The sequence below is a fragment of the Plectrocnemia conspersa genome, unplaced genomic scaffold, assembly GCF_051122295.1.
Source record: "Plectrocnemia conspersa isolate PC_06_02 unplaced genomic scaffold, ASM5112229v1 ptg000003l, whole genome shotgun sequence".
Taxonomy (NCBI): Eukaryota; Metazoa; Arthropoda; class Insecta; order Trichoptera; family Polycentropodidae; genus Plectrocnemia; species Plectrocnemia conspersa.
In genome coordinates, this window is record NW_028277167.1 from 27062456 (window position 1) to 27079537 (window position 17082).

The 17082-nt window shown below is 33.2% G+C and overlaps 1 protein-coding gene across 17 annotated transcripts in view; it reads right to left on the minus strand.

Moving 5' to 3' along the window:
- Positions 1-17082, minus strand: part of LOC148237156 (rho GTPase-activating protein 23-like) — a 199593-nt gene that overhangs the window by 13767 nt on the left and 168744 nt on the right. For 7 of the 17 annotated variants that reach the window (XM_088183339.1, XM_088183347.1, XM_088183348.1 and 4 more), the window contains exons 5-14: positions 14813-15999; positions 14539-14753; positions 14375-14470; positions 13231-13311; positions 12615-12974; positions 11834-11899; positions 11262-11364; positions 10948-11034; positions 7828-7942; positions 7668-7748 (exon numbers count right to left, since the gene is read on the minus strand). In XM_088183339.1, coding sequence (XP_088039465.1) covers positions 7668-7748; positions 7828-7942; positions 10948-11034; positions 11262-11364; positions 11834-11899; positions 12615-12974; positions 13231-13311; positions 14375-14470; positions 14539-14753; positions 14813-15999 — 2391 coding nt within the window. The remainder of the gene's footprint in view (positions 1-7667; positions 7749-7827; positions 7943-10947; positions 11035-11261; positions 11365-11833; positions 11900-12614; positions 12975-13230; positions 13312-14374; positions 14471-14538; positions 14754-14812; positions 16000-17082) is intronic. The other 10 variants (XM_088183351.1, XM_088183352.1, XM_088183355.1 and 7 more) reach the window with 5 other exon arrangements.

Genomic DNA, 17082 nt, shown 5'->3' on the forward strand with positions numbered 1-17082 from the left:
AAATTTATTTTAGAGTAAATTCATAGAGAATCACTAGCATAATCACATCTATTACATGTCTGCTGAAGACCGAACTGGTGTTTATAGCTCACCCACGATCCAGTCGAGCCCCACCGCTTGAGCCTCCTGCCGAAGAATATGTGAGGCGAAAAGTGTCTGGGGATGCACGACATGGAGGTGGCAGGCTGCATCCTGACAACACTGTCTTCCGTTCAAACACTCAACAAACTTCCGACTGCATCTCGACTTCAAGGAAAGAAGCAAAGGCGTCGAGCGTGAACACAACGCGCGTCGACACTATGCGTGACTAAAAAAATCGCCTCCTCGGTGGTCGTCTTCACTTTCGAGGCAAAAAAGGAAGAGTGGGAGAAGCCATGAAAAGTGACAGTATTCAGAGAAAACGAAAGGCGAGCGGAGCGCTTCAGGGGGTAGGGATAGGAAATGAACGCATGATGGCGCTCGGGAGAGATGAAGATGGCTTGGACGCCTCTTTCCTACTCAAGTGACAGAAGTTGATGAGTCTACACTCATTGATTCGTATTAATTTAACTAATCAACACCGTTTCTTAATTTCAGAAGGTAAAAAACTTTTCATTGACTAAAAAATATCACGACAGGAATAAAATAATCAACATTCAAAATAAAATATATTTTTTTTAAATATACAAATATATGTATTTTTAATTAATTAAATGACTTTCTCTTCAACTCCTACTTCTGACACTTGGATTCCAGAAATTGTAGTAAATTGTCTCTAGCTGAGTTTAAAAAAAAATCTGCCACAAGTCAAGAAAGGTGCAAGAATTTATTTTTGATCACAAAGTTTCATCATTCTAGGAATCTAAGAGGTTACGGACTGCTAAACCCATCTAGGCACTCATTTCGAATTACGCAGAAATCTTTCGTAAGACATAATGTATCAAATTTACGTTCTTTCGCATAACAATTACAAGCTAGAATGGACACATGTGCAAACTGCGAGGAAGTGTATAATTGATCAACGCATCACTTGCATAACGCTAACGCATAATAGTACGATATCGATCTAGATTCTATATTGAGCTCAAGAATCAAGATGTTGCTGCAGAAACTACCAAAAGTGCGGTTAACAACTCACTCAACACATCCCAAATTAATTAGACTATAAAATCGTACTAAAACTTCCACTTGAAGACTTTTCCAAAAACGTTGACTCGCACCATCGCCTCATGAAAAGTGAAAAACAGCCGCTAACGAACCGGCCGGTGCTTTATCGAGCGTGTCGATTCTATTTTTCGAGCTAGCTGTTACCGAAGAAGAAGAAGACTGCTCATAGCAGATTTCGCAATAGAAAGAAAGTCCTCGGCGGGGGATCACCCGTGGACCTTCCTTCCGGTTCGAAACGCTTTCTTCCTCTTAGACTGCGACACACAGAGGGTTCGGAAGTGAAGCGAGATGCGTTGAGCAACAAGTGTACTGTCCGGGTTCTACTACTTTTTGGTGTAAAACTACCGGAAGTGCGCACGAGTCGCGTGATTTCAGATATGAATTGCAAATGTATGCTCGGTAATTGGTCATCAAAACATAGACACATCCGCTTACCTAATCCGTAAAAGGGAGAAATCCACTGATTTGCAGTATGAATGATGACTTTGAGATTTTCTTGAATGATTTTCTTTAAATTTTCATATGCGTAAGGTAGCAAGACTTTTTTTGGTTTGCCGTGAAACAATAAATTTTATAAATTATTTATATTTTAAAAACTTGTGATTGTATCCTACTGCCATAAGGAAATACCATGACATATTGTGCTGTACATAGAGCTGTTTTACGATTCTTACTCACGAGTGTTACTTATTTTTTATCGAGCTATTAACTTTCGTTTTTTTTTTCAACAAACCTTCTTTAAACCAGCGCAATAAATCAACGGTAACTAAGTAATTTTTATTATTTTGTATTATTTTGATTACAACATATTCTTGACTTACGGCGGTTTCTGCGATCTTTGTTGGTCCGAAATTAAATCGGTTGCGGTCTAAGTTGGCTTGAGGATGTTTGTATCTTGTATTTGACGAAGTGTCAAACATGAAGTAATTCCTGGTTGCCAGGATTACAGTATTTATATTCATGACTCCCCCACGGTGGATTTTGTGGTCTGTTTTTTTTCGGTGGAACAACCAATTATACAATAGAAGGGTGGCGAATTTCTTTGAAATAAATTGCCGCTAGCTGATAATGTTGCGCGCGTTATCTATTCTCAAGGCAAAACAATATTTAATTCTATATGATTTATGGCGCGTACATTAATCTGTTAAGTGGTCTCCCGTGGTGTTTCATTTTAAACGAAGAACCCCATTATTTCTTCAACGGTTAAAATGCTTTAATCGCGAGTCGAACTGGCCCTTTTTATGATTATAATGTGCGTTAATTAAGGTGACCAGATTTCGAAAATATCAAAGGAGGACACTAAAAATGAAAAGGGCACCCCGGAAATTTTTGATTGAGAAGGACAAATAGCTATGGAACCTAAAAAAATCACGGAAATTTTGTTGCAGGAGGATAATTGCTGTGGGAGCTAAAATAGAGTCATTTCAAAAATTTTGTTTAAGAGCAGTATTCGATTTTTAAGGAGGTAGAGTGTTACGGGAACACAGAAAAAATAAGTTTTGGAATTTTTTGTTAGACAATCCTCCTTGAAGGAGGACGTCTGGTCATCTTAGCGTTAATCCTTCCAATTGTAAACAAGGAAAGTTTTAGTTGATGAACTTGACAGCTGTTTATGTAATCACACACAGGTTTAGATTTTGGTAATTTCAATAAAAATGAAGAAAACTAAAATAATTTAACTTTGCTTTTGAGTGAGACTTTAAAATTTGATTGAACTCCAATTTTCTTCAATAGAAACGTTCATAAAAACAAGCTTTTTTGTCGGTTATTCGTAATAGACGAGCTATGAAATGCACTTAAAGTTGCAATATACGAGTTTTATTGTAACATCGAATTCAAAGTGCATAAAATGCGCTTTGAATAACATTTTAGACAGCGATAGTAAAAATATGAATCTTTTAACAATTTTTAGCAAAAAAGCGAAACGCGAAATTATGAGCGCCAAGCGTGAATTTATGAGAACAAAAAAATATATTTTTTACTTATACTAAATATATTTTAAAAAAATAGTGCTTTTATTTATCATTATAAAATAAATATAGGGTGATCTAATTCGAATTTTTTATGTTGGGAGCACTGTAAATCAGACAGCTGTCAATAATCACGCGTGTTAAAAGTGTCAAATGTTAGTTTACAACAACACATTTACGAAATGGATCGCATAACCACTGCTTAAAACCTTAAAAATTTTCAATTGTTATACAAAAAAAACAATTCTGTACGAACTATGTATCGAAATTTATGGCCAATTACATCGTCCTACTAAACGAACCATTCAAATTCAGATAATACAGAAACTGAAGCCCAGAGACCGTGGACAGCGATGAATTTACACAGATTGGGTGTTAGAGTAGCAGGAAGTTGATGCTGATTTTAAGATTTTTTTCACTGATGAGACACATTTACATGTTAATACGCAAAATTGCCACTTATGGGGCGAGGAGAATCTTCGTGTGATTATATGCCCAAAAAGTGACTGGTGCGCGTTGTGGTCAGGCGGCGTCATTGAGTCTTACTTTTTTGAAATGATGAAGATCGCACTGTAACAGTCAATGGTGAGCACAACAGGCGCATGATAACCGATTCATTTTGGCACGAAATCTTTAGATATTGATATGGAAGATATGCGGTTCCAACAAAACGGCGCAAGTTGTCACACATGTGAAAAGTTCCCAGGTCGCATTATTTTACGTTTTGGTGATCGCTAAGATCATGCGATTTAACGCCGTTGGATTTTTATGTCGTGTCTACGCCAGCAAACCCGTAACGTTGAGCACCTAAAAACCAACATGCGCCAAATTATATTGCTAAATCCTAACCATCACCTCGAAACACCAACATCGATTCTTCATATCCTACAGATCCAGCCTTCGCTCGCGCAATATGAGATCGCTGTACGCACATTGCGAAATGGCGTGCGGCAAATTCTGTAACTCTTTTTTTTACTTAATTAACACTTATCTTCGAGATCGATCTGAAAAACATCAGATAGTGCACGCGAAAGAAGCGTACCATACTGTCCGACGGTGGACATTGTTCCGCCGAAAGGAAGCGTCTAAAGACGACGTCGACGATCAAATTCCTCGGTGTGCCGCACAGTCATGGAAGGACTCCCCATTTATGGGGTTGTGCGAACGTACGAAACTAAACTTTCGAGTGTCGCAACGGCGGCGCGTTGTTAACAATGTTAATATGAAAAAATCGTAACATTTTCGGCATGGTCGACGGCCTCGAATAAAATCACGTTAGGCGTCGCTGAATCGCACAAACACCACACGTCGAAAGTTAATTGTTGTGTCGGACAATCTATCCTTGAGCGCGTTTGGTAAGAATATTATTAGATTAGTTATAACATTGTTATAAAACAGTTTCGGTTTTGATGTAACTGGATCTTGACCGAGTCTTATTGAATAATTTGGAAAATCAGAACAGAAATCATTTATATTCGGCATTTGGCGGTCAATAGCTATAAATATAACATCTTCGCTCCCACCATTCTGATATATATTCTATGAAAATCTCTACACGTATTTAATAAAATTTGACAATTCCATTGTAACGGAAAGCGCACAATAAAATATTTAAAAATAACTCCACCATTGTCAGAAAAGAAAGTGTACGTCGATGAACTGATAAAAATGCCTGTGAAAAGAACAGGAGATGAAAAAAACAAGATAATTCTAGAAAAACTACTATTACTTTATTTAAATAAATTAAATTAAACCACAATTGTATGTTCTTCATGCTAAGTTGACATTACAGAATTTTTTCGGATTAGTTTATTAAAAATAATAATGAAGAGGGTAAATGCAGGAAAATTGAGAAAGAAAATAAAATCAATTCAATTTTTTAAACATTGCAACAAATAAAATAATCAGTTATTTTAATAATTAATTATCAATATATGTTATATTAAACGGTCAGTAATATGATCAATATAGGGTAAGTTAATAATTTGATAAATGGTCAGTAGCATGTTGATAAAAAGTAACATATTGACAAAGTGAAATGTGACGGTGTTAAATTGATTACAGCTTTCGAAACAAAGTTTAGACTGGCTAGAACAAAATGTGAAGATTTAAGCAAAACAAATTTTATAACGATAAAAATTGATACTTCCAACAGAAAAGAAATTAAAACTATGCCATGTGTTGTGCTGTATTTTGAACTATATTTTGGGGTTAAAATTAAACTTCCAATCAGTTCCCGGTTAAACTGCAGAAATATTGACACATAAAAACACATAATATCGGATTTTGTGAAGACATCTGCAATACCATTTTTGGGAGTGTAAAACGGAAAAGAGAAAACAATATTTATAGTCAATTGAAGAAGGAACTGGAAAGAAATATTGTGGGCATTGATTGAAGTGCTCACATAATTTACAACATCTTCAAACTGCAGTTGATGATCTATTTATTGAGATAGAAGCTTTAGTAATCAAAATTAATGAATATTTCCACATTTAAAAGAGGTTCTTCAACACAGCATTTAATTTTGCTACTTCCTGCTTTTCACAGAATACTTGAAATCTCAGAAAGACAAATCATATTTTGTTACACTGATAATAAAACAGTTCTGCAAAATGTATTTATGGTTTGTGCAAAGTTAACTCAAATTATTTTATCTGTCTATTTTAAACATGGAAAGTACCAAAGCGAGTGCAACTGATATTGTAAGTGAAATCAGAAAATTTAAAACAAATTTTGAGGAAAGACGAGATACTAAATTTATACATGAAGAAGCTTAAATGCTTTTCAGAATACTGGAAAATAATATTAATAAAACCCTACAAGATTTACAAAATATTATTACCGATGTATTTGAAAACAAGTTTTGATGGAGCAGAATCTTGTACTTGAATAAATAACAATGAATTAATTTGGTCTGAAATTGGAGTTTCAGGTGAAAAAAATTAATTTGCCCCCCCCCCCCCTCTATTAAATATGGCTAGAAAAATGCATGTCATTTAATGAAATACTATGAAATCGAAATATAAAAAAATGACAATCGACTGGCCAACTTTTGCCCCTCCCCCCCTGAAAAAAGCTTAAATGACGTCCCGTAAACCAGAAATTCTCGGGTTATCCCTCAAAGAAAATCTTAATAAAAATAGTCTCGAAAATATTTTTTAAAATGTCATTTCAGTGAAATCATATCAGAATACATTTTCATAGGTAGATATGTATTTTTATCAGTGCGCATTCGGTTTAAGAACCACATTCCTTCCATCGCGAAAATGCCGCCCCTAAAGAGTGCCGCCCGGGGCAGTCCGCCCCCCTAGCTACGCCACTGCCTAATACACAACTGTGTTTTTAAGAGTTGATCTGTTTATGACATCTTAGAAATTTAACATTTCAAAGCATTTCACTGCAAATATGAGCTTCTATTTATATTGAATAGTCGAAAAACGGTCAAATATATTAGGTTTTTCAATATCCGAATATTATAATTCGAATCTCTAGTTCATACTTTTTTAATGATTATAGATTTTAGTACATAAGTACATATTTTATATTCGATTTTCACGGAGCCTTTTTATTTAATGTCTAAGAATTGTTAAAATTCAATAACATTTGTTGAAAATATAACAAAAAAAAAATTTTTTTTTTAGATTGTTAACAGTTCTTAAAAATTATTAGATAACTGACCCCTCCTCCTTCATAGAAAAATCTGTAATATAGTTGCAAAAGAAAATGGATACAACTATTCTGTTATTTCAAAGAAAATAACATTTCATTTCCAGATCATGTCCAATTTATAGAATATATTTTTAGCCTTCCAGGCGTTATCTGCACTTGTTGAAAAGATATTCTCAATAATAAATTACCTATGGTCTGAAGAAAGATGTAACATGGATAAATCAACAGCTTTATTACGCTACAAACTTAATAGTCAATTTTTCAACGAGGTTAAAAATAACATTTTTTTTAAGAAAGTTTAACTTTTTATTAATAAATTTAGTTAAGAGTTTTTAGAAAATATTACTTCATTATCAGTGTTTTTTGTTAATTACTCCATTATTTAGCATTTTCAATCATAAGTACTTAAACTATGAGACATTACTTTATGTTAAGAGAAAACTCACAAAATTTTCTTGGTTTCAAAAAAATATATACCATTATCATTAACAGTAATTTGTTAATAAAACGTAATAATATACATAAGTATTAGCCTTAGACTAAAGATGTTTAAAATGCATTCAATCAATTATGACCCATTATAATAATAATGTTGTATTTTGTAAAGACAGACAGTATGTTATTTTGTATAGATCCATTTATCTATAGATGATTTTATTATATCTCTCGTTGTTTTCATGCTTTACACATGGATTCGCATATTTATTATTGTATAAATAACGAAATTTTATGATAAATTTAATACTGCTATGGAAAATCTAAGCTAAAACCACAAAAACTAAAATGGAATATGTTTATTAACTATTAAGTTTTTTTTATAGATATTCCATTAAATTCTATTGTCTAATCTTAAAATAAATATCAAGAGTAACTTCCTACCTGATGATGGTGTCGATACAGCGTTAATTTAGAACCCTGCAGAACAGCCCTAGCATTTTTCCAAGACCTATCACTTGCTTTCTGCAAAAAATTACAAAAGCATAATTGAAAAATTTGTGACAAAATCACTGTCTAGCATAAATATTGCCAATAGGCATACCTTTGAATTTGTCAAAACCATTTTGATTTGCACGTTGCCTTCTATGGTAACATCTTCCGATTCATCACCCTCAGTCTTGGCCGCATCGTTTGTTTCGTCCCGGTCCTTCTTATCACTGAAACATACGTATAAGTTTAAACAACAAGATAAGTAAACTTACATATAAAAAAATGATCAACTTTCAACATAACATGATGGTCAAAAATGCCTATACATTGTCTACCATGAAGCCGACATGCTTTTCTTTGATACTCAGACGTGATCAGCCATTCAAGCTGAATTCGAAAACAAGACCTGACAAGCGTGAAAACCAAAATTGATATACATAAATATATTTAATATGTACAGTGGACAGTCAGTATTTACATTTATTTTGAATTGATATTAATCTGGTGTTTATAAATAGGTTAGATTTGGTATTTTTATAAGTTTGTATGTCTTTTATGGATTTATTTGATGTGTGATTTATTTAATTGGATTGTTTTTCATTGTATTTATATATATAATATATATTATAAGCTCAATTAAAAGAAGCTGTTAAACTGTGCCTTAAAATTGTGACATAACATAAAAGTGATCTACAAACACAAATTATGTTCTACAAAATACCTACGAAGAAAAAAACAACAGCACATTAAATACAACTTTTATTTGTGCTTTATAGAGTTGCCAACTTTTGTTAGTTATTTAGGAGCTGATTTGAAGGAATCCGCCATTCTTAGATATATAACCTTGCAGATATTGTGTTAAGCTGCTAGTAGAAAATATGCTATCATTGATGATCAATTGTTATTTGTTTAAAAGGTCCGACTTTAAGTGTTTGAATTTTTTCAAGGGCCGGCCTAGGTGTCAAGATTTTTCCTGAAGCCCCGGATATATGAAATCATGTTCCTGCATTATTTCTACCCTTGTTTCGGGAGACCCCGCATATAATACTTTACTGAGGCCCTGTAAAACCTTCAGCCGCCTCTGTTTTGCCGCAATGATTGTAGCTAATTTCAGTTGTGTTGTATTTCCCTTAAGTCACTTAAGAAAATCGTTGATTAATTCATGATTCGTTTTTTATATAAAGCTACAAAAAAAACCCAGTATTTTTCCAAAAAAATATTTTTACTGTGGTGATTTATTTAATAATATTTTATAACATACGAAACACAATACCTGACATTGAGACCTATCTTATATGATTCTTATCTGTTGTCTTAAAACGTCTAAAGTTCACTAAGTTATTGACAATAAATAAAAATAATTTAATTAAATAATGAATTGAGAGTTAAACTAACATACAAACAAGGTTTCGAGCGCTAAACGCGATTTCATGAGCAAGTAGCGCAAATCTGCCTACTGAAGGCCTACATATGCTAATATTTATTCCTCTAATTAAATGTTATAGTCGATTCAATAATTTTTTATTACTAATTTTTTCACTACAGAAATGTATAATATACGCTTATTTCTTCTTAGTAATACTTATTCTTTTAATAGTTTTTTTAACGATAATTTTATTAAAAGGCACTAATAAATTCGACTATAAAAAACCATCAACAAAAATAAAAATTTATATTTTTGACAAATGATCAGTAATATATAAACCGTTTTTTTTTCTTCAAAAATCGTTACTTTAAAACAAATATATATATTTAATTTTATTAAATTTAATTAAAATTTATAAGCCATTGTATTATTTCTGATAGTAATTTACCTATTAAATTACGCTAATGTTTTTTTGAATTCCCATTATTTCTGGATTACAAATGACGCATAAGTGAGTCAACGGCTCCTAACGTGAATCTTTGAAAATTATACATCGGTGCGTCAGCGTTCTAAAATATGTTAGGATATGATCAGTTATTAATGATGAACAGTCAACAAATAGCCAATATAGACAAAAAATATTTTAAACACTAATTTATTAAAAATCTATTATTTATTTCAAGAAACTGATTCTTTAATATTCGCTATCAATTAAAACGTCTAATCAAAATCAATTAAAAATGGACCTAAAGAATTTTATAAAAACGATTATAACAGAAAAAATCGTATGTTAGCAAAAAACAAACTACAATACAACAGTAAACTATACATACTGTTGGGACCACCTATAAGCATTGCGTCGAAATTAGTTGTTTAAGATTTGTTAGAAGAGTCATAAAACTAATAGATTTGTGTCCATTGAATTTATAAAAATCAGAGCTTTGTAGTCTTACGACAATATAAATTTGCGTTCAAACCTTTGGACCGTACTTTAACAAAAAAAAGGCAGTCACGAATATCGCCAGATTTATTTAATTCTGTTTTTATTTATTTATTAGACAAAAACAAAAAATCTAGTTCTACCCCAAATCATTCGCATTGGTCAAAAGATCGAGGATTGAAACGGAGGTTTGATCATATTTATCATAGCATATGATCCGAAACACTGCCATACTTATTAACTTCTACCGGGACATTACAGAACTACCACTTCGCTTTCGACTTGAAATTTGAGTTCCGCCAAACTCGCACAAAGCGGATCTATGGCCAATCGACTGTGATTACTCTTGGAAGCTATGTATCACTGGTACTGCATAATAGATCATTTAGAATATCAAAAATTCATAAATAAAACGTAAAGCCCAATGAATATTTAAATGAGTTAAAAAAACTATATTTTTCAATATTATAGTATATTGTCAATATAAAGATTTGAGTAAAGAAAACTTAAAACTATACTTAAAAAACCCTAGTTTTTACAGCATTCTAATTTGGCTTCTAGACAAAAAAAATTGTCTAGAAAAGTTTTACACAAAAAAAGAGATTGTTATTAATAGAAACAAATTATTTATTTAATTATAAGACAGTTTAAAGACAAATAAACAGTTGGCAACCCCAATCGTATTTTTAGTTAAATATCAATCCGTGGAATAAATAAAGTATTTTAGCTCTCACTGCAAACACCTGTTAAATTTGTTATTGTGTGTAAAGTTTCATTATTTTAACAACGTATAAAACATGTTGCGATACAATCAACAAAAAGGTATAATAATAAAAAAAAACGAAAATAAAAATAACACTCTGGAGTGGCGCGTGCTATATAGCTGATGTAATGATGCCGTTCACACATTTCATGATCATGATTACCGTGTCTGCATCATAAAGTCCTCGAAAAGCCTTCTAAGTGGTTGGATATCATCTGGAAAGCGCGGCGGACGCCATCTCCTATGCACGCTACACCCGAGACAATCATGTTTCAAACATATTAACAAAACTATATGCGATCCATTATGCCGGTTCTGTATTAGTTCAGTGTAAATTTAAGGGTGAGGGGTGAGCAAATTCAAGGGGGTGGGGTGGGGGTAATCAGCTTTATTATGATAGTAATTAACATGGTCTATTTATACTATGTAGAATGACATATACTGTAAGAAAACTACAGATCTTTAAAAATAAGTTACCTTCTCAACAGTAGTTGGCTCTCGCCGTCGCTCTCTCTGTCGAAGTTGTACTGTTCGGCTGTCGCTTTCAAGTAAGATACTCTTCGCATAGCGCCCTCAGCTTCTATAGTTATAAAAAAATATATTAGAATTATTATAGCAAAGAGTAGACGAGCATTTTTAACCTTTGAATAATTGTATGAAGGACTATTGTCCTCCATCTGATTCAAAACATTTTCCATACTTTGAGGTGCTTAGAGTCTGCACATCATATGATACTTATCTACTTAGTAAAATGACGCAGTTAATTCAACTATGACTAGAGGACAATATATTACCATTTTTAGTATAAGCAATTGATTGTGTGCGTTTGAGAAAGTGAACTACCTATGTATTTTCTAAGACTCTAGGATAAATAGCATGAAAAATAATTAATAATCAATAGTGTAATTTTGCTCGTAACACTTAAAGCAATTGTAAAGTACGTGTTCATTACACCTGTACTTAATAGTTGAGTATTGGTGTTTTAATTTGTTTATATTTTTTAATTATAGGAGAAGAGAATAATGTAAATATATATATATAGCTCTTACCGGTTCCGAGATCTGACGATTTCTTTTGTCGTCGAACTACTACAGCGCCATCGTCCAATGAAACCCCTGCGCATGAAAATAATTAATAAATTAATATTTGTAAATATAATACAATACACAATATTTTTCTATATACATTTTTTACTCAATTACTATTAGTCATTGAAATTGAAATAAAATAATATAGTTAAAGTAACGTTAGAAAATAAATATTACCAACATATTATCTAAATATTACTTAATTGAATTTGATAACAATACTAATGGATCATGCAATATAAACAAGATAAGATTACAAATATGATTATTAGACCCTAGACGTGTTACAAAATTTATATCCATCATCCGCATGATTTTAATTTAATTTAATATATTAAATTGTATTAATTTGTAACGTACAAAGCTAAATTGAGTCAGTTGATGGAATATATTTTTTAAAAAGGCCCAGGATCTAACGCTTATAGTGGACTTAAAAAAACTTTTTATTTTAAATATATAAACCATTTTTTTTCGTCCGTCTGTAGATATGTAACATCAAACACAATTGGCATGCATTAATGAACTTAAATTAGATTATAATCAAATAATCTTCGACCAATGTTGCCATATCTTAGATAAAGTAATAAATAAACACACACACACACACGTTAATAAATGTTATTCATATTGCGATGCAGCATAAGTCGTATTAGTTTGTTTGTGTTTTAATATGCAGTATGCGATACAGCGTCGACAGAAGGAAACATACAGTCAATCTGGCGTGAAAGAAGGAGAAGCTGACCTGACGGCGACTGAGGCTGCGAGGGTGGGGAAGAGGGTGTAGTAGGACACGAGCCCAAAGCTTGCATTCCGGTGTGACCGCCAGCGGTCGGGAAGACGAATTTCTCGCCGGGTGCCAAACTCAACTGCGTCGGCCGCTCGGGTCTCTTACTTATTCTATCGCTATCGCTCTTATAGTTTTTATTCTGCGGTGCGTCCACGCCGTTCGGGTAATCTACTACTTTCTTATATCCGTTCGGTACTTGTCTATCGATAATGTCACGCGTCGGATCTGCCGTATCACCGTTATTCTTCGCCGTGACCATCAGCGCTTCTATTTGCTCCTTGCTGAGAGCCAACCTTCGTTTCATGTGACTTCCATCTTGTAATATATACAATACACACACATATAATATTTTTAAATAAAATAATAGTAAATAAATAATATTGCATAAATGATGAAAGCAAATTATTTACACAAGTGGGGTGTTGCGTGTCATAAAATAACCACAAAGCGTCGTCTCGAAAGAGTGCAAGGAAATGATAACAATTGAAATGTTTGCAAACAATGGACCAAAACCAAATTAAATCTATAACTCTAAAAGTGTAATAGGATGAGTGATTTTGAGGTTACATACCTGGTGCATGTGTTCTCCTCGCCGGCAGACCTTCGCTACCAGTAGAATTTGACCGCAGTCTTATTTGCACTTTCTCATTTTCTGTATCAGTTAGATTAAATTATCAGTATTTTATTTATACATACTATTATAGTCTATTCACCTAGAAGAGATCCTTTATCTTGATTTTAGATAAGACATTTGCAAGAATTCAAAGATATAGATTTATAAATAACAACAATCATAATATTATTTATTCAATTGTTTTTATATTATATATATATATACAAAACATATAAAAATACTATATTATGATTAGACTTTGGGGGATAACTTTATTAAATATAAATTAAATAAAGAATAATATTAAAGACATTTATAGTCTCAAGTTCAGCAAGTAAGATTATCAAGTACTACTAATATCACAGTTTAGTTATCTCTTATGAAAATAAAATTAATGAAATCATTGTTGAGAATAAGATATTGTCTAATTGAATATTTGTTTTGAAATATTTTCTCTGTTACAGTATACAATTATGGATTCATCAAATGTATAAATCATAGTGACACATACGTAAGGTTTCTGTTAAATTTTGAATGTACTATTTGTGTTAGAACACATTTCTATCTTAATTTGAATATCTACATCTTATCAAGAGGGGAGTATATTTTGATTTTATAAAGCATGGCCAGTAAAAATGGTGCTACGGTCTCGTTCCTGATCGAATGTGGACATGAGCCAACTTATGAGAAGGATATAAAGAAAATATATGTGTATCAACAATCATCTTAAATGTTTCGTTGGTCCTTCGAATCGCACTTGAATAAGAAAAACTCCAGTTTTAACAGGTTAATTTTTACCACGCTCTCGAACCACTTCGCAAGATGTGTTCTATTGCTTTGTGATAGATTAGTTAATGTTGTTTTATGGATTTCGTTAACTTTAGACAACAAGAGGAGCAATTGTTTATTTATATTTATGAAGTTCATATGAATAAAAATACAAGTGGTTTGTGAATTCCTAAAATATTTTGTTAGATAATTAAATTGTCACACCTCAAGATAATATATGTTAGCAAAAATTAAAAAAAATTCAATCTTTGTTTTTGAGAATTTTTTATGAATATCTCTTCTAAGTGAATAATAAAATACAATTAAGACTTACCAGACTGGTAACCTTCGGGAGGTGGGCAAGTAAGATGTTTGCCTCCAGTAACAATGATACGATTCCCAGAAAGACTCCCTTGCAACATTTCAGCTTCTAAAAATATAATTATAACATCAAACATTGAAGCTAAATTATATAAATATAAAATGTAAAACACAAACCTTCAACAGAATGTTGTGAGTCGAGACTTCTCGCATCTCTTTTTCCGCCTCTCGATTCAAACTCTTTTCTTCTCAACGCTACCGTGGGTTCAGGCTTTTTCGTACTTAGCCTTGCTAATTCGCTTCTATATAAAGCAGTCCTGTCTTCGTTGGGCTGCGACTCAAACTGTCTCATTCTGTTTGAAACAATTTGTAACTCGCTCGGTACAGGATATCTAAAATGATCATATACATTAAAGAAAGTTTATAAAGGAAAATATTTTTAAAATCATACCTTTTGTCTTGAAGCATAGTTTCTAGTGAACCATGTGTTGTTCCATTCGTGATATTTCCACCGCTGTCATTAAAAGTAGGCGAATTTTCTTGAATTTTAGTCAACGTACTATGGAACGGTATCGTCTTATCGTGTTTTTGTTTCGAACAATTCGGTTTGTTTATCGAGTCTGCATCAGAAATATCGCCAACAGTATCCGTCCGATGATCGTAGTAGTCATGATTTTCATATTCACCGTGAGACGTATTCCAAACTTTCGTTTGAATATTTTCTTTATTCTTTGATGGAGATTCGACGGATATTAACGGCGGCCATACAGATTTGTGCAATTTTTGGGGTCTAGCATAGAATTCTCTCTGTTGTATGACATTATGGTCTTCAGGAGTAACCCATCCGGTCGGTTGACAAGGTCGCATCAAAAAGGCTTCCTTCTGCTCGAAGCTTTTCCGCATTCTAGTAGATAACAAATTGAGATTGTCTTGATCGTTGCCGGTCAAAGTAGACATCGATTCTCTAGAACTCATACTGTCCTTGCTCTCGGTGGCCGACGATGTCAGCGAAGTATTTGATTCTCGTCGATCGTCATAATTAAATTTGTTAGTGTATTGCACCGGTAGTCCAGACGGATACATTGCTTTCATGGAAGAAGCCATTTGGTTTTTGTATGAGTTCTGCAGAGATTCTCCGCTGTTGTAAGAAGCCGAATCTCTGGACGAGTAGTTGGGACTGGGCGGAGGCGAAGCGTAGAAGTTAGTCGGATCTACAGCCTGTAGCCGTGCGCCTTCGCTGGATCGCCTTGAAACTCGGTTTACGGACTGTTGAGGAACTTGGGATTGGCTTTCGGTCAGCCTGGATATCACTCCTTGAGAATGACTGAGGAGTCGTTCGGAAGAGTTGCTCTGACTTCCTACGTTATTTTTTTGAGCAGCTTTTCTTTGATCGTATATAATTCTAGATTGCAAATCACTATGATTAGGGTATTCGTTCGTTAGCTTAGCGTTAGTCGTGTTGATGGGCCTGTAGGCTGTAGGAACTTGAGGAACATAAAGTGGGTGCACAGAAGGTGCTGGACCGCTGGCACCGACTCCCACACCTAAAGGCATTTCTCCCGTGCTCGTTCGTCTTTCTCTAGGACGACTGTGAGGCCTTTGGTTCGTTTCTGGATTGTGGGCTACGTCGCTGAAATACTGCAAAAAACAATAAAAATAATTATAATGATCAGTCCAAAATGGTTTTAGTAAAATTATTATACTTTACGAAGATGAGGCAAATGAAAACTTTAAAAATGTGACAATGATTCAAAACAGTGTTCTATCATACTGCTAATTGGCAACTTACCAGGTTGTCCCATAATAAATTTCAATTCAGTCATAATGCGACAATAGGAGTTAAAAACATCTGTAATGCAATGGGCAGGGATGCCATTCAATTTAGAAAGTGTCAAATATGGTTCTAAAAATTTCGTTTTGGGAATTTTGACATTTAATATCTTCTTAGGGGTTGTTAATGAGGATATTAGAGCTGCCAACAAAGTAGGTCTGAGAATAACAACACAGAAGCTAGCTGAAAATCTCAACATGTCGCCTACATTAGTTCACAGACATTTAAAAAATTAGGAAAGGTGTTAATTCGTTGAATATGAAGTAAGGTAATGTTATCCGTTTGATGGAATACAAAGGCATAATTCATTATAAGCTATTGGATTATAGACAGACACATATTGTGCTCCGGTAATTTGTTTAAAAGCAACTCAGACTGTAAAAAGACCTTCCTAAGAAGACATAGAAAAAAGAAGAGATATAAAAAACGACGTTAACTACTTCCTGGTCACAGTACTTTTTTTAAAATTACTCAAAAACGTCTGGCACAGACCCACCTTTCCTATGCAGCAGTATAAAAAAATGAAGCCGTTGAGGAAAGGAAGGAGGCAAATGTCTTTTCTAGACCTTGATCTTTTGATTAATGCTGTTCAATTAATGATTAATTCAGAGCGTAACTAGAATTTTGTTATTGTCTAATAGATATTATATTAGATTCTTTGACGCATTAGTCCCCCCTTGAATTTTGCCAGAAAAATGCATGGCAATAATGAAATACAATGAAATCAAAATATAAAAAATCCACTGACTAGCAAACTTTTCCTCCCTCCCCTTGGAAAAAGTTAAAATGACGTCTCTGATTTTAAATTACAAATTCTCGGTATAAAAAAAAAGTATAGAATCTATCCCGAAAATATATTTTAAAATATGTTATTTCAGTGAAATCATATC